This window comes from Protopterus annectens, chromosome 16.part0, assembly GCF_019279795.1.
Source record: "Protopterus annectens isolate FY-2018-M chromosome 16.part0, PAN1.0, whole genome shotgun sequence".
Lineage (NCBI taxonomy): Eukaryota > Metazoa > Chordata > Ceratodontiformes > Protopteridae > Protopterus > Protopterus annectens.
Window position 1 is genome coordinate 474518007 of NC_056750.1, and position 19516 is coordinate 474537522.

Sequence of the window (19516 nt, forward strand, 5' to 3'; positions counted from 1 at the left end):
GTTTTGTCAGGGTATTGCTCACTGAGCCCACCCTAATGAAACTCATTTTGCTGAGTTGGTGCTGGAACAAAAGTGGAAGTTATGCCCCCCCCCCTGCAGAAAGCATGCTGAAGCCCAATCACATTTCCATTGATTTGGAATGATAATCCATTGTTTGAAAATAATGACTCTGTGAAAAATGAATGCGAAGATATTCATATGTATACACTCTCTATATACATCATATAAATATATATCCATCTATAGCATACATACCACCAGTTCACTTCATCGATGAGAAAAAAAAATTATCTGTTGTTGAAAACCACCAGATAGCCCATTCACAATTTTTTTTTGTATGTGCAAGACTGCAGTCAAGTGGGAATCGGGGAATTTGCCCAGGTGTTTGTGTGTTGTAACAGTGTCACATTTTTAACTTTCGGCTAAAGCCCTAAAGCTCAGTACTCTGTTAAATGTCATTTGGAAAATGATCCATGTCTTATTTAAACATAGCTAGCTTTACTTCAACCATTTTTGACAAAACTGGATAACTACTATAAATCACTATGAACATTTTCAATAGTTTCTTAAAGATTACAGTAACACTGGACATTTTTTGTATGTCTTAATCTTCCTAATGATTTAGCCGCAGATTGTACTTTTGAACTCAGTCTCAGAACAGAGTCTCATTAGAGAGAGAAAAAACTGAGTCACAGCATGTCGGCACCTTTTAAATGATAGAAAATGTTTTCCAATTCTTAACATTTTTATTGCCTTTATGAGTGATGTAATCAATGAAATACGATTGCATGACCCATCTTGTTTGTGTCCTTTAGGCAGAAATGTTAGCAAAAGTGATTTTGGCAATAAAGCATTATCACAAAATTAAAAAAGGAGTCTAACCTGTATTCTAAGATGAATTTGTTGTGATATCTCAGAGAAATCCCCCTTACTCCAAGGTTCAGTGCTCACTGAGTTAGTATATATAATCAGCAGGGGTGAGGAGTGTACATATCCTTCCTATATCAGAGTACAGAAAGAACAAGATCCTCCTGCATGAAGAGGCTTGGAGAGTGTTAGAATAGGCTTTAGTTTTCAAACTTTTACTCAGAAGTTACATTTTTGAACTAACATTTTTCATTATTAATCGCGTTTTGACTATTTTTGTCAGTGAACCTCATTTCTGTTAGGCAAAAATTCAGGTCAAGACTCAAATAATTGATCCCCATACAAATTAATTTAATTTCAAAATGCATCCATCCATCCATCCATAAATCCACAACCCTTTTTTTCCTCATTTTTACACATGGGGGACAGGGTGTCAATTCAACAGTGACAATCATCTAGGGCCAAAGTTCACACTACTGGGGGGCTGGCCCTGCCGTGGCTGTTCTTCCACAACACACACCCGCACACACAGATTATGAAATATTCCACAACACACAGATTATGAAATATTTAACATCACTGCTATTGACTGTATATAGCTATTCTGCTAAAATGTAAATTACTTCTTTTATATGCTCATAGATAATATATTCAAGCCTTTAACATGCTCTCACCTTTGAAAATATTGACTGGCATTACTTCATGTACATATTTTCAATGTCTCTTACATGCATCGAGATTCTCACTGAATTATATTAACAGATTTACTCTGACTAAGAGAATAACTGAACTAATTTCAAGAAATTACAGTAGATTCATATCAAACGTATGCACAGTTAAATAAAAATGAAGAAATATACTGCTACTGCATAAAGAAACCAGACTACACATTTTTACTTATTGCTATACTAAATGTTGAAAGACCTTTGGTAGTATCAGCTGGATCTTTTCAAGCAAACATTACTGAAATGTAACTTTTATCATAGTTGAGGGAGTTATTTATAAACAATCTTAAGGAAAAGCTGACATTACAGACATTAGCGGTTTTCCAATTAACCTTTGATACAAGAGATTTCAATGTTTCCCCGTTTTCTTATCCTCTAACGCCTTGTTCAAGAAATCATAGCGTTAATAACTTAAGCCATAAACACAGTATGAACATGATATACAGACTATTTCTGAAAAGAAAATATATTAATTTGGTGAACATATAGGTTCATACTAGGCTATCTGCCCTAGGGCATTTGTAAGCCTAACCGGAGTGTGTTTGGCTTTCGCCACCCATTTTAAATGTTTTACTATGCCCTTTTTCGAGGTTAGTTTACTGTGCCTCTATTTAGCAGTGACACAGTAGTGATACTCGGGGTAAACCTATGATCTTCCATCCACTCAAGATTTCTTTTGAAGAGAGTCAGTGAGGGACTCTGCCTAACTTGGACTGGGATTCTATTCCAGAGTGAAGGGAGCCTCTGGGTTATGAATCTGTCCCTCCAGCATGTCCTATTTATTTCAGTGCTGAGGTTCAAGTCCCTTGAGCGCGTAGCTCGATGGGATTTGGATTTTCTGAGGTGCAGCATGCCCATTAATTCCGGGTTGGACATGGCTTTATACATCAGGCACAGATCGCCTCTAAGCAGGCAGTAAACAACTGAGTAGAGCTGGAGTTTCTTTAACCGGGCAGCATATGGCATCTGTTTGAGCCCTTTGATCCTCTTGGTGAGGTACTTTTGGGGTCTTTCCAGTTGCTGCAGGTGTCGGGTAAGGAACAATCTCGAAAGGGGCATTGTATTCAATTATGGGCCAGATGAGGGATGAGTAAAGAGGCACAATGACCTCCCTTGATCTAGATGTGAATCCCTTCATGATTAGGTAGGCTATATAGAAGGTTTTTCTAACCACTTTGGCCACGTGGTTGTCAAATGAGAGATTGCTATCAACTTGGGTCCCCAGGTCCCCAATTACTTCTTCCGTACTTAATGGATTACCACCTATGTGGTAATTTGTGGGCGCTTTGTTTTTGCCAAAGAGGATGACTATACACATTTTGGCGTTTAGCTTGAGGCCATGGCTCTGGCACCAGTTATCTGTTTCTATGAGACCCTTTTGGAGGATGCTTGTGTCAGCTGGAGAGTCAATTATGGCGCCCAGTTTGCAGTCATCTGCGAACTTGGTCAGCTAGTCTTCCCGTGTTGGCCTGTACCTCTGAGAAATATATGCCGAACAAGAGAGGTCCCAGGACTGAGCCTTGTGGGACACCACTTGTAACTGGTTTGGAGTCTGACATGGCTCCAGCAATTCTGACCATGTGGGTTCTGTCCTTGAGCCAGTTTGCAACCCATCTAGTGACATAGGGGTTTATATTTAAGCTGGATAGCTTATCTATGATGCCCGAGTGGGGTATTGTATCGAAGGCTTTTGTGAGGTCCAGGTAGGCTGTGTGGACCACTTTCCCCTCGTCAATGGCCTTGGTGACTCTTTCAAAGAAATCAACCAGGTTTAAGAGGCAGGATCTGCCCTTATAGCCGAACTGGGTAGGATCCAGTGTCTGTAGGTCCCCAATATCTTTACGAGTTCCATGATGATCCTCTCCATAGCTTGGAAGACCAAGCTAGTCAGGATTATGGGGCGATAGTTTCCAGGATCTGTTGAGGCACCACCTTTGTGGAGAGGGGCCATTGTTGCTGTACGCCAGTCTTTGGGTACATAACCTGTAGTAAGGCTGAGACTGAACAGTAGCTTTATGTTGGGGTTCAGCTCTTCTTAGAGTTCATGTAGGACGCAGCCCGGGACACCATCTGGTCCCATTGATGCTGTGTTTTTTGCTTTGGAGAGAGCGGCTATCACCTGAGCATCTGAGATGTCAGGGGGGCAGCACTCTGCTGGGATAGATAATTGCTCTTTTGGGGGGGGGGGACATTTGCGCTGAACCTGTCAGCCAGGATGTTGGCAATGTCTGTGAGTTCAGTGTATTTTTTGTCATTTTGGACCAACTCTGAGCATAACTGGGAGTTTCCACCCAGGTTCCTAACATAACTAAAGAAAGCCTTGTGATTATCTTTGTGTCTTGTGCAATTTTTCTCTTGAAGCTGGCCTTAGATGATTTTATGAGTGCCTGTAGTTTTTTGCTAATACTGATCAGAGATGCCTTCCCTTTTAGGGATTTTGCTCTATCATGCAGTAGCTTCCTCCTTCTATTGTATAATTTATGGCTGGGGTCCACCAGACAGGACGCCTGCCTTTGGGGGATTGGGTCTTGGTTTTATTTGGGATTGCATGATCCATGCATTCCTGAAGGTGTTCATTGAATGCGTTTATAAAGGATTCTGCAGTCTGGGTCGTATTTTCCACAGGCCCAGGGGCTTTGAAGGATTCCACCTCGGTTTTGAGGAGTGTGAAGTTTGCTTTAAAGAAGTTTTTCACTGTGGTTTTCTGGGCAGGGGGTGGGGTCGGGATGTGGATATCCAGTGAGATTAATTTATGGTCTGATCTTACCAGTGAGGGATACACTTCTGGTCTGGAGCATAGAGACCCCATGTTGGTGATGATCAGGTCCAGTATGTTTTCCCCTCCTGTGGGAGTGGTGACAAGTTGTTCCATAGCATTTGAGTTTATAAATTCTAGGAACCTTTGGGCTAGGGTATTGTAGCTTGAGTAATGCTCTCAGTCTATGTTTGGGTAGTTGAAGTTGCCCAATATAATGGTGTTTGGGGAGACTTTCATATTTTCCAGTGTTCTCAGGAAGGTCGAGTGGGGTTCCTGGGTTTGGGAGGGTGGTCTGTAGCAGGCTATAAACTGGAAGGCAGTTTTACCCATTGTTAGTTGCAAATTGATAGTTTCTAATGCTTCGTGCTGTGCCACCAACCTGGAGTTGTGGGTATCTTTGACGAATATTAATACTCCCCCTCCTTTTGTGATTCAGTCCGAGTTTTGGGGCCAAAACGTATGGTATGAGGTATAACCTGGTATTGCTGGGATGCCCTCGGGAGCCTTGAGCCAGGTTTCTGTTACTGCACAGATATCGATGTTCTCCATGCTGAGGAGAGTTTTGAGTCTGTGCATCTTGAGGTTTAGACTTCTGGCGTTGAGTAGCATTACCCTTAGTTTCTTTTCCCTTGTGATACCTACGGAGGTGGGTTTGTCTTTTGAGCTTTGCCTAATAAAGGCACTATGGGGGTGGCAAGAGCCTTTGCCAATATCCAAAAGCCCAGGGGTGAAAGGTGCAAGCCGTCCCTAGAGAAGCAACGTGGCTTGTCGAGCATGTCATCCCAGGCTGACAGGCATCGAATCCCCTTTGAATGATGTTGGAGCTAGAGTAATGCTCCCAGTCTATGTTTGGGTAGTTGAATGACACCAATTGTTGAAATTGATCATCTTGTCTTCATATTGTGGCATCATTCTTGGTGAGGGTAGGATGCTACTCAAGGTCAGGGTCATACTGGCCTGGGCTACATGGTCAGAGAGCTCCTCTGTGTCTCTTTTCATGTAGTCCAGGGAGGTATGTCTCAGGTCATTCACACCAGCATGGAAAATGACTGAGTCATATTTGTACTTGCCTTGGAGTGACCTGAGTGCTTGTGTTATGTGGCGGATCCTAGCGCCAGACAGGCAGCTCACCGTGACCTTCTCCTTGTTCAGCCTGGTGAGTGGGATGTCAGTGTGCCTGACGATAGAATCACCTATTACAAGTGTATCAGGTGTGTTGTTTAGCCTTAAGGGCTGTGACTGTTCAGCACACTGGCTTTGTGAACTATGTGTTGCACTTGTTTTGTTTTGGGGTAGCGGTTGCTTGGATGTCTGCTTTGGAGGTCTCTGCTGCTTAGGCAGATTTTTATTTAGAGCCTCCGAGTATGTTTTTGTGTGTTTATGCATTTGGTTTGCTGTTGTGGTAGGTCTATGTGAGACTGGAATTGTAGTGTGTGTGGTTACCTTCTCCTCCTGACTGGTTATGTCAGTACTGAGTTGAGAGAGCTTAGCCTCCAGTTTGGCTATATGGTTGCATCTCTCACATATGTTGGTACTTGTTGGAAGGAGGAGAGGGTTGTCTGTGTACATACGGCAGTTGTAACATTGCCTGAAGATTCCCAGATTCACCAGCTGGACCAGAGAGGAGATTGACAACTGACCTATGGACATGCTAGAATAGTATAGGGAACTCCTTTATAATTGAAAAAAGGGCCAATGGGGAACAATGTACTCAAGGGGAGTTTGTAAGGATGTAGTGCTTTCAATTTTTTAGTGCTGACTTATATAATTGCTTTAGTGAGCAAGTGCCAGGCTTTAGATTAGGAATAGGGTGTTTATTTTGAGAGCTAGGGCAGTTCCAAGGGAAAAGTGAACAGCAGACTTTGTGGAGCCGAGAATGGTTCAAACCCAATTAAGCATGTGCAAAATCGTGCAAAGCCGCGCTACAGCGGGTTTTATACAGGGGGACTTGAAAGAGCTAGAAATTGGCCCAAAACGGGATAGATAGGCTGCTCTAAGCTCCCCACTCCCACTGGTGAACAAAGAAGCCTCCTTTGATCCAAGAAAGGAAATGGGCAACACAGGAACTTTCCAAAAGTCCAGAATACAGCAAAGCCTGTATTTGGACTACTCTAGGTCAGGAAAAGCGGGAAACAAGGATAATTTTTTTGTTTTTTTTCTTTTTTTGTAAGCAAACAGCAGAGAAATGCAATAAATATGTAACACAGGCTAGCGCAGTTGAGTGTGTAGCCTCAACAGGTAAATGCAACAAACAGGACAATCTTTAAAAGTGCAGGTGGAAAAACAGCTTTAAACAGTTCAAAACAGGTAAATGAGCAGAAATACTTGCTTTTCAGCTAGATCGGACAGTCGCACAGGTAGTAGCAGGAAAAAAATACTTTATCAGGTAAGCAGTCGCTCTTTTTGCCTCTGCTGCTAGCACCACTCTGCAGGACCACAAGGAGTTTGGCTGAGTAGTAACAAGCGCAAAAATCGCGCTAAAGTGGGTTTTATACAGGGGGACTTGAAAGAGCTAGAAATTGGCCCAAAACAGCCAATAGACTACTCGATTTTTGTGCTGGGAACACTCCTCCAGGTATAGATAGGCTGCTCTAAGCTCCCCACTCCCACTGGTGAACAAAGAATCATCCTTTTATCCAAGAAAGGAAATGGGCAACATAGGAACTTTCCAAATGTCCAGAATACAGCAAAGCCTGTATTTGGACTACTCTAGGTCAGGAAAGGCAGGAAACAAAGATAATTTTTTTGTTTTTTTTCTTTTTTTGTAAGCAAACAGCAGAAAAATTGCAATAAATATGTAACACAGGCTAGAGCACTTGAGTGTGCAGCCTCAACACGTAAATGCAACAAATAGGAAAATCTTTAAAAGTGCAGGTGGAAAAACAGCTTTACAATCTTGTATTCATCTTAACAACACTTGCCAGTCTTTTGTGGAGTGAATTAAAATTAACCATTTTCCTGTAGAATTAGCAGGTAATATCCATTTCATGGAGGTTGAAATGCAGGAGTAAATAACTGGTTGTTCATGTTTATCCCTTGCTAGGAATGTTTTAAAAATTACAATATAATTACTCAAAATACCAGGCATTAAATCAAATCAAAGATTTTCACTTTAATGATCTGTCAGAAATTATTTGCTATAGAAATGGTTACGCTACTATAACACACACACACTAATATGAAACTATAATCCATCCAGCAACAGCTACAAATTAAGTTATAGTAGGTACAAAACCAGAAGGAAGGCCTCTTGATCTTAATTTGTGAGATGCCAATAAACACAATTTAACAATGTTCTCTACTGGACAAACTAATTCAGCACCACATAAAAAACAGACTGAAGTAGGTGAGTATCCACACCTTTAGAAGCCTTCCATATGGAAAGCCATCAATGTCTGAAATACTTCTCTGCCAGAAATCAAGTCCACCAACAAGAAACTGGAATAAAATCAAGCAAGTCCACATGCAACTTGATGAATGCAAATGCAAAGAATATCAGTAATGTAGTTACTGTAAAATAATATGAAAAAATATGTTGTTTTACACAACTGTATCTATAACACTGGAAGCCATTCTTACTTCACTGTGGCTATAAACTCATTTCTTCTCCTTTTCTGGATGTCAAATAGAGCATTTTTATACACTGCACTGTAACTATATAATTAAAAAGTTGCCAGGTCTAACTCATTTGTTTAGGTTCAAAATCCTTTTACATTTTCCTCTCCATTTCACACATTAGGGTTTAAAAAGAAGGGCAAAAAACAAACACAGCTTGTTTTTGGATGTTAAAGATCAATTTCATGGTAAATATTCAATCATGTAAACCCACACAATGATCAGTCAAGACATTATTACAACCCTTATAAGCAAAAAGGAATATTAAATAGTCTTGCAAATCCCATGTAAAACAAAGTTATATCTCAGTTCATAAAGGAGATCTTCTAGTAGATTATTTTCCCCCTGGCAATGTATGCAAAGACATGTTTACTCTGTCAATCTGCTAACTTTCATATATTATCTACATACTGCTGGATACAGGAAATTTCACAATAGCTCTGGTCCTTGAAAATGTATACTTTGTTATAACCCTCTTTACAATGCTTTTTTTTCTGTTTTAAAGTTATTATTTTATTTGTAGTCATTTTCCTGGGTAAAACACTGAACTCCATGAACTTTTTTTAGACTCAGTAAAGATGCGGTTTCTGATTAAGTGACTTGCGTAACGTTAGACAATGGAGGCTGATGGATCAAACCCTGCACCTCAGTACCACAGAGTCAACAGCTAGTTAACAGCTCCTTAATCAATGACATAAATGCAAGCATTAAGAAAGAAAGAAAATGTATTCCTTATCATTATGGGCCAGAAAATCCAGTACTAAGGCAGAAAAGGAATTATGGTACTTGTGTATTATCGCAACCACAGTCTAAACAGTCTATCAGTGTACATATTAGTACTATCTAAAATTGCTGTAAAGATTACATGGGAATACATTACTACCCACGTACCACATTACAAACACAAACTTGTTAAGGAACATTATCAGAATGACTAAAGCTTAAGTCAAGAAACACAGTAGGACAGCTTCCTATACTACTACTGCACTGCTCTAGGATCTCTGGTTCACTTCCTGGCTAGGGTGCACTGTAGATGGAATTCACATGCGTTTCCTGTGTCAGAGTAGGTTTATAATGAGTGCTCTGTTTTTCTCATATATCCCAAAGATATGGTGATTTTCTAAACTGCTCATAGGTGAGCATAAAGTATATGAGTGAGTTAGTCCTAAAGTAAACTGGCGTCTCATCTAGAATTAGTTCACTCCCTAACACCCTTTGTGCGCCTCTTACCTGCAACCCTTTGTAGGATATTGTGGGCCATGCCACAAAAGGAAGAATGGATAAATCTAAATTTATCATATCAGTAAACAGATGTAATAATGACAGCCCAATTACAATTTCTCACTAAAATACATGTCTGAATTATTTTCACTTAAGCCTTATAAATAAGAATGCTTTCATGGAGTTATGAGTCTACAGTTTTATCTGCTGCACATTCTTTTTGTGCTGATATTATTTGACATGGTTAATAAAACATAACCATTAACAGTAATGTCAATATTTTGTCTAAACCACAGCTATGCTGTTTGCTTAACATGTCATGCTATACTTTTTTGTTTTTCTCTGTTTTTCTATAGTTAATTCTTCCTCTATATTGAATTTAAAAAAAAAAAACTTCAATAGATGCCTTTGTAACAAAACTGTAAGCACATTCCGAAATGGCTACCACTTCTGAACAAGGCCAAACAACCTGTACTTGTAAAATATGCTAATACTCTGCAAGAAGCATCTGTTCAAAGCCATTCTGGACATAAAATTATTATGCAATACCTGGATGCAGTATTTCCATCAGTTTCACATTATTTTTGAAAGCAGCTACATTACTGATATTGTTTGCATTAGCATTCATCAAGTTGAATGTGGTCTTTATTCCAAACATATGCCAGAAGTCCAAACTGAAACAATCCTCATTTCACAAAGATAACTATTGGCTTAGCCTATACCTCCTAGGTTGTGTTCCTTTGCTGTCTGCAGTGCACATCTACTGAAACATTATTCTGCTGATGGAATTTTCAAAGCAACCACAAATTATATCTCAATGTTTTACACTCCTATTATCTATTAAATGGACTACTTTAAGCCATTTACTTGAATATATCCATGTCTTGAAGAACAGTACTAATTGTGCCTTTAGTTTTTTGGTGTTCAAACCAAAGTCTTCCAACTGCAGTTTTAACAGTACATTTAGAAGTTTAAGATATGAAATGGCAATATCTATAATAACTTTACATTGAAATCATGATAAAACCCAAATATAACAGTACTTCAAAGAAGTTTTAGTTTTTACTGACGCCACTAAAAAGTACAGATCATGCAACCATGAATCTAGCAAACATTCTTAATAGCACGCAAATATAATAAAGTCAGGAAAAAAAGCTACAGAAACCTGAATTCATGTGTAGTTTAATATAAGTAGCACTAATACATGACCTATGACAATGATCTGTTGTCATGTATGTATCATCAGTTCTGCTGTTTAACAGCATATAACATCCTGCTTAGTTAATAAATCAGGAAAAGAAAGCACACATTTAAATACAGCTGTTGTGTATTCATTTATATAACAGTCTCATTAATCTTTGAAGCATTGATAGTAGTAGTCTCAAGTTTAGTGCCAAAAACTATTACAATTCAAAAAAGAACAGAGTTCAGGAATGAAAGGCCAGGATTCAGTGACAGGTTGCATGCACTTGTACTGGAATTGGTAATGTGCAGACAGATGACAAGCTAATATCGACTCAATGCAGTGAGCCAAAGTGTGCAACAAAAGATATGTAAGGGACTGCATAATGATGAGCAAAGAGAATGAGGTGCTAGTGATATTCAAGGATATGCATGATTAACATGGTAGCAATTTATATTTGTCTACAGATGAATAAGCTGTTGCTGCCTGACTACCAAAGAGAAAGTCAATGCAATAAAATCACTGCGTGTAGAAGGATTGCCCAAATGTTAAGTAACCAGTGCTGAGCAACATATTATAGCACAAATCTCTACTAAATCACATCAGACTTGGGTTTTAGTGCCATCTAGTTTAATACAGGCAGTGGATCATCTCAAAGTATACGGCTTCATTTGTAATGTATCCTTATGTAGCAGTCCACCCCCTTGTGTGAGCATACTTTGTTGCAAGTGACTATTGCTGGAGCCCTGGCTTATGATACAAAGACAGAATCTATACAAAGTAGCTGCACACCAGTATAACACAAAATCACAGTATCATAGAGCATGCGTTTGGACTGTCCAAAACCCACTTCCTTTACCTTGACATGTCTGGGAGAAATGTGTCTCCCCACAGCCTACAACTTATACCCCAGTATTTTGCATGTGCCAAAGTATGGTGGTAAGGAGACAGGCAAGGCATTGTGAGGATACTGGCAAATCAGTACCACACATACTGAAGGCTACCATGGAAGTGAAATCAGCACCATATTCTGATTATAGTGTGGTAAAATTCAAACAACCACCATCAGAGAATGACAGATTGAGGACACAGCAGCTCAGAATATGACTACTTCATATGTATGGTGTGTGCAAGTCAGAAGGTCAGCTATGACATGCAATGGTATAGGTCTCCCTGACGAGGCTGGGAATTGGTAGATATACCCATTTTAGATGCAGTGTACTTATCTGCTGCCACAGCTGAAGTGGTGGATGGAACCATGGAGCAAAGATGGTGAGCACTCATATTGTACTGGGAGGGGTGGGTGAGACTACACTTTCTGCCTGTATTAAGGATCACTGGAAATCCAGGACAGAGAGTGCACCACTGTGCCATCAGACTGTGCCTAAGGTATCTGTCTGGTCATAGTATCAGCTTCAGCACAGTTGCCAACATCTGCCTGCTGTTTTGCCTCAGCTTCTACAGGTATCACTGTAGCAGTGATCAACCCTTAAAAGGCATGTTGGAGTGATCAAAGACTGAAACAATACAAGCGTCATGAACTCTGACCATAACCTGGGGCCCATTCCTGTCATTGTATTAGAAACCCAAAAGACCTGGTGAAATTTAACAGAGTGAATATGTGTACCTGTGCTAAAATTGTGTCTCTGTGACATGAAAACCAAGGACGTCCATGTAACATTTACATAAAAATCCAGCCTATCCCTGCTGCCATCCTGACATGATTTGATACTTGATGTACCAAAAGAATACATTTCCCACACGTGCTGTCAGACTGTGGTGTCTATTCACAATGACTGTACAGAAGTCTGGTGTAAGAAGTACTAATATGATGGAACATCCATCATCACCACAGGGAGTTGGGTCCTTCCTGATTGTGTCCAGTCCTCCAGGGGTAATCAAAGCACCAGTGTCTCCCTACAAGGACACTGAGAACTCCCCTGGTTGTGTCGGCTCTTCATAGGTTCCACACACCTCTTGGTTAACCTCTCAGCTGCTATGGTGCATGCCTTAGCACAGCATGCTGGTAACACATGACACTACTGTTTAATGTGATAACATCCCTTGGGATTTATATTCTCGACCATTGTTCTTTAAATCTGAGCGAGTAAAGGCTGGTCAGCAATTCCTGCCCCCAACATGTGTTGCCAATTTGTCCTAAGTGCTTGTAGGAAGCAATCATTTTTAACAGGACTGAAATTGTCCAGCCTGTGTGAGCTACCTCACCCTCCAGGCATGCAGATATCTATAGTTTGGGGTCACGTGTTTCAAGATAATTTATTACTGAGAAGTGTAGAATAATACTTGCAGACAGAGAGGCAAGCTACATGGAATATTTAATAATCAAAGGAGTAGCTTTGGGTATGCCCCATGGTAGCTGTAAGGAAATACATACAGTTGTATGTGCAAACATTTATGCACAGAATAAGGCAATCATCCTAGCTGCTGACAGTTAGGGTCACTTTGGTAACCACTAGTGATACAGCCTTACTGTAGAAGGCTTGAAGATGCATGCGTGTAGGCAAGTTATTGCACTGCTCATCACTATGTGGTAATAGTGACAAGCATGTGTCACAGGCCATGCACATACTATACCTGTTTGAAATGTTGGGACTGGTTACAGCGAGTCCCAAAACATGGAGACCAAATGGCTGAAAAAATGGACTTGCATATACTAAATCCATAATGGCAGTTTCCCAGAGTATCCCCTTTTCTCAGAGTTATGGCAATCTCAGAGTTAGTACATATAAGTTCGGGGTATATATGGGGCTTGCACCTCTGCAAAAAAGTTTAAAGGAGAATGATGTTTGGGATTCACTCCTGCTTTTTCCATTGAATTTTTTTCAGCTTGTTGGCACTTGAGATTTTAAGTACTGACATTTCAGTAGAGAGCATGCACAGACACATTCGTGCTGCTAACATTTTGTTATGTAAATTCCAATGCAAAGGTGCACATCCTTAGGAATGTAGGCAAATGTAGCTCACTACACAGTGTCAGATTACTGAGTAACTGCGGTTCCAAATATTGTCCTTTTCCTCCTAATAGCACTACCAGATTGGCAATACAGCTCCCCCAGATCTATATGACTTAGAAAATGGTGACACCTCAGACTATGCAAGTTTATACATACTTGCATGGCACATACAACAGGGTCAGGATGCATGAATGTCTATGACTCCAATATGTTGTTGTGTACCTGCTGCATAAGGTATACGCTGCAGTATGTCCCCACCTCATATAGCCTGTGGATACAAGCTCATGGCAGAGATTTGCCTGGGCATGCACATTGTAGAACTTTGTAACAAGCCAAGCTGCAGAAATCAAATCACATTGTATGTATGACTCGCAGATTACCACTTCATTCCTTATGAAATTTACACCATTTCAGAGTAGATTCCAGAGAATGTGAGCTTCTACTACAACCCATTGGACAGCACCTACACAGTTCATGAAGGAAAATAAAGTATGCTTTACCTCATTTATGGCTTGCTGGGTCACGATTAGTGCCTTTAAAAAAGTGGATGCATGCTATGACTTGGCTGAGGAGGTGACATCATCCACAGGCAACAGCAGGATGGGGGGGAACAGTGCAGGCATGATTTTGATTTTCATTGATTCACGTCTTACACAACTTACAATGTTGCTCTTAGTGTGAGATTGGAAAAACAGTGGGTATAAGGTAGTTTTCTCTCTTCTCCACTGCTGTGCAGTCTTAGAGTTCGTTTACACAAGTGTCCAGGGATGTGGGGCCACCCCCTCATGAGGGTTTTTGTCCCCCTACAAAAAAAGAAAAAAAAACTTTTTTTTTTCATTTTTGACTCATAGTTGCATGTCAAAGGAAATACTTGAGATTAGCTCGATTGTTCTAGCATCTCAGCTCATAGTTACTATGCTTCTCTGGTGTGTCTTTTATATTTCGGCAAACTAAAACACAAATTGTGTTGTCTTCTATAGGAGGCAGGACAGGCTTGCAGCAAGCCAAGGTAAGTTTTTCTTAGCTGTACTAATGTTTGCTTAATATATAGGCTATATTTACTTACGACTTCCGCCCCCATTTTGACTTACTGTTCCCTTAGAGAGCACCTGCATGACGCATGAAGGACAACAAGCTTATATTTTACCTCATTTTGGCTATTTCAGGGAGTGCCTTCTTGGCAGCCTCATGTCTGTCCTTCCTATAGTTCACATTTCTACTCCTGTTTTTCTGTGTTGCTCTCTTTCTCCATAAAACTATTTTTTCTTCTCCTGCTTTCTCTTTTACCCTTTTCTTTCTTCCATCATCTCTATAACAGAAAAAAGGGGGCCTTATCATAGCATAAGATTCTGACCTCTTCCCCTCCTTCATAGACTCCTGTATGCTGCCTTTTTGTGTGATCTACTTGCTCTTCTCTCTTTTTCTTTTGTACCCATTCCTTTATCTATTATGAATCCAACAGATGTCCACATATATGGACTTCATAGCAGTGCAGCTGAAAATAAGATATGGTAGGAGAAGGAGAAAGACTAGTGTGCGTCTGCTGCACAAGGTGCCATGCTGACAAGGGATGTGGTGACCTGCTACAAGCTTTGCTTTATACTGAGATGTACTGGCCTGAGTTCAAACTACTTTATGTTCTACTGAAACTGTACAATATAACATTTATCCCATGCACGGATTGTCCCTTCCACTTCTGCAGATGCATTTCACCAATTGGCTGTTGCACATTTTCCTCTTGATATTCAGAGCCTCCTTGTCTGGCTGTACAGTGCTGCTTAACTCAATAAGGCTTGCACAAAAGTGCAGTGCAAGTCAATGAATTCCAACCAATGAATCCTGCTTTAGGGGAATATTTCATTCTTATGATATAATGTTAGCAGAATTTACAAACAGTAAACATGATGTAATGATAGCCATCTCAGAAATAATCATTTACCTGCAAGATCTTCCTTAGAGGACACCAAACGAGGAGAACTGTTCCCTGGCTCAATCCTCAGTGATAACCTGGAAGGCAAAAGTTGGGATTCATGAAATATAAGGGGTTTTGTCACCAAAAATAAGTCACTTATGACAAACTATGCTTTCTTTCAGATAAAACAGCATTCAAAGCTGCATTGTTTTCATTAACACCCCCTGTTAAAGGCGACATCATCAAAATCATGTTTGCAGACAATGTCAGCCTTGTCAAATGTAATTAAACAATTAGTAATGCAGAAAATGCAGCATTTCTAGTGGCCTGATGGCGTTTCTTTTCATGGAAGCTGCAACAATAGCAGTAAGAAAAAGCACCAACTCATAATACTAGTACACTATGATTTGAAGATTACTCACTGAATTAATGGTTTAAAAATCCATAAAACTGAACTGTTCCCCTAACCACACTGTTGCGTTATGTATCAGATATTAGAACTACACAAGCCACTAAATGCACAAACAGCAACTTCCATAATGCAATATCGACAAACCTAAGCAGACTACGTGTCAAACTAATGTTCATTTTACTTGTGATACAACTGATACAAAAAACTGAACTAAAATGCAAAATACCTTAAACTGAAGTCTACAGTCTCTGTATTGTCTTCACTACAGAAACAGACTACGTTTTGAACCGAGTAGACTTCCCACATGAATAATTTCCATGATTTTAGAATAGGAACTACGTATTTTGGTCAGCTTCAGCAGACTGAATGGTTGAACCCATGTTAAAATAATTTTCTGCTGGGTTATTGTCCTTTTTTTCAACCTTTTCTTGGATTACTGTGCATACTGTAAAGACCTCTAAGGGACAGATTCCAAACGATTGTTCTCAGTTCAAGTCTGCCATGATTCTGAAAGACTTGCTCTCAGTGTTAAGTGACTTACTTCAGTGTAAGGCCTATCTATAAAACAGGTTACACTAGGGAGCTGAGTTCAAAAGATCTGCTCTTGGGTAAGTGGCCACTTACCCTGAGAGCAAGTCTTTTTGGAATTGGCCCCCACGTGTTTTGAACAAGAAAGGCTGCTGCTGACAATACCATTAAAGATCACTTTAAAGTAGTATCTAGAAAAAAAAAGTATTTTCTGTAGGAGTTGCAGCCAAAGATATGTAGCATACCAGCCTGCTTACAACACATGCTATGTATATACTGCTTTAGCAAACCTTTCCTTTTCCCTAAAAAACAAAAATGTCACACCCACAGGAATAAACAACTGCTACTTCAGCTGTCTCCACTTCATTATCTCAACCACCAGTGAATATTTTTTGAATCCAAATGTACCATCATGGAAGCCAGTTGTACTAAAATACAAACTGCAGTAGTTCAGCACTCTCTCTTCTTAAATGGACCATCACTGGGACACAGATGCTGTGCTTAATTTTTTTCAAAATTCAGATATTTCATACTCTTCTGGTTACAGACTAGTTAAAATTTATGACTGAAGAACTTGCTAAATGTACTAATACAGTCTGCCAAAATGAACACACAGATAAGACAGCTATAGAACTAAAAACAATAGATCTGGACACCCATTTGCTGTCATCAGTTGTTGCTACTAGGTATACTAGAATAATATTTTCAATGGTTCCCTGAAATTTTAACATTCAAAGTTTTGTATAAAACTTATTTAATATTTGTATTTTTGAAGCCCAGCATTCAGTCATACATTAATTCTCTAATTACAAATTTAATCCAGTTAAGGGGCATGGGAGAACTAGAATGTTTGTCAGGATTCAGCTGACAATACGCAGATAAAAAAAACTCAGAATGGTCATTGGACCATTCCAGGACACACATCTGTTCACTAATACAAGGTATGTACAACAGATGAGTCTCATTTCACCCAATGCTTGTCTTAAGGATGCTTGAAAAAATAGGAGAACATGGGAAAAAGCATGTGGACACTAGGATAACACACTGACTCTGTACATAAGATACAAACGAGCAACAATGAAAAATCTAAGTGCTGCAATGCACTTCCTACTTGAACCACTGCTCCCATGTGACACACACAATCATAACATTAGTAAAGAAAAATGGACTTACTGAGTCAACCTGCCTACAGCAGATTTTAACAGAATTACAGCACATATTGCTATATGTCAGCAAAAATGTAATTTGCACATTTAGACTTCTCAAGTGTCCCCTTTTTCTAGGAACAGTCCTATTTAAAGACATGATTTACCTCTTCACACAATTTTCTGAATTCTTCCTAATCACGCATGAGTTTTGAAACTGTCTCTATACTCTATACTTTCAATGTCTACAGGTTCAGAGGTATGCATAGATGTGCACATGAATAGGTTTCCTTTAGAACAATCACAAAACTGGAAAGCAAACAAGGCTCTGATACTTCAATTCTTTTTACACCCTGAGGTCAACGTAGAACCAAAAATCCTAGGCCTTTATATATATATATATATATATATATATATATATATATATATATATATATATATATATAACACTTTATAATCCCGAAATTCTGAAATACAGAATTTCAGAATCCCGAGATTATAAATCCGAAAACTCAAAACTCTGAAACCCCAGAAGTGCAAATTTCAAAATCCCGAAGCCCGGAGATGTTTAAGTAGTGCTTCTGGTGTTGCACTGTGTGAATGGATAGCTGGAAGTCCAGGTAAGTATGTTTAAGGGTTTTGGTTAGTGGCTTAAGTGTGTGTCAGTGTTTTGTTACTGTGATGTGTGCACGCGAGGGGAATGTAGCTGGTATGGTGGTGTTTTCATGTGTTTGTCTGTGTAATGCGACCTTGGCGTTAGTATATTTAAGTAGGGGGGTGTGGGTGGCTGCAGGGGGACTTGCTTCCCTGCTTGTATGTAGTGTATCTGTGTGTTTGTGTGAGAGAGGAAGGTGTGTATGTATGCGGTGTATGGCTACTGTAGGAGTCGCGATTTTGAAATTTGCACTTCTGGGGTTTTGGGATTTTTAGGTTTCAGCTTTATGATCTTGAGATTCTGAAATTCGATATTTCAGGATTATTAAGTTAACACACACACACATATATATATATATGGGTACATGTCAGTCCACCGACAAGTCGGAAGACCGACATTCACTCCACCGACACATGAAAACATCGAAAGCGCAAACACGGACATTTAACAGGTAAGACTTTTAAATTCGCTAATCATGCCTGCCACACATGCATAACACTGCCACACTTACTAAAACATGGTAGGCATGATTAGTGAATTTAAAAGTCTTACCTGTTAAATGTCCGTGTTTGCGCTTTCGATGTTTTCATGTGTCGGAGTGAATGTCGGTCTTCCGACTTGTCGGTGGACTGACATGTACCCATGTATATATATATATATATATATATATATATATATATATATATGGATTTGTATTACTTCACTGAAAGTTCATTTCACCCAAAACTCATATCACTCACAAGTAGTACTCTAAGGCAAGTCAAAGGTATGTCCTTTTCCCCACTGTAGTGCGATCCTGGTGCTAGCGTATATAGTCAAGGGGGGTGTGGGGGCATAGCCCCTCACTTAATTTGCTTTTCTGTTGTCTGGTTTTGTTTTGCATTATCTGGTAAAACCCAACTATGTGGGGGGATGTGCCCCCCAACTATATATACTAAACACCAGGATCGCACTACAGTGGGGAAAAGGACATATACCTTTGACTTGCCTTAAAGTACTACTTGTCAATGAAATGAGTTTTAGTGAAATGGGTGTCAATGAAATGGTCTTTCAGTGAAGTGATACAAATCCATATTTTTATACATGTGTGTGTGTGTGTGTGTGTATATATATATATATATATATATATATATATATATATATATATATATACACATATACACACACACACACATACCCTGTGGGATAAACACTCATTTGTGACAGTTTTAATGTTTTATAAATCTGTCAATATAAGAAGGGCTGACTCATACTAAGTAAAATCACCACTTGCACTGATCAATTTTGGCTTATTTTTTTCCACAGTTTACAATTTAGTGCAATGTATTTTTTACATACTGGGCAATGTGTTCCATCTAACATTATCATAACTGAAGATTTTAATATTATATTAAAACATATTACCATTTTTGTAAATTGCCAAATGTACACTTACAGAACTAATTTAGAATTACTATTATTCTTAAAGATTTTGAACTATGACATTTGTGGCCATATATTAACAAACGTTACACAGGGCA

At 39.3% G+C, this 19516-nt stretch overlaps 1 protein-coding gene across 1 annotated transcript in view; it reads right to left on the minus strand.

Annotated features, from left to right (window-relative positions):
• Positions 1–19516, minus strand: part of RALGPS1 (Ral GEF with PH domain and SH3 binding motif 1) — a 3844659-nt gene that overhangs the window by 964473 nt on the left and 2860670 nt on the right. The window contains exon 13 of the mRNA XM_044058136.1: positions 15284–15351. Coding sequence (XP_043914071.1) covers positions 15284–15351 — 68 coding nt within the window. The remainder of the gene's footprint in view (positions 1–15283; positions 15352–19516) is intronic.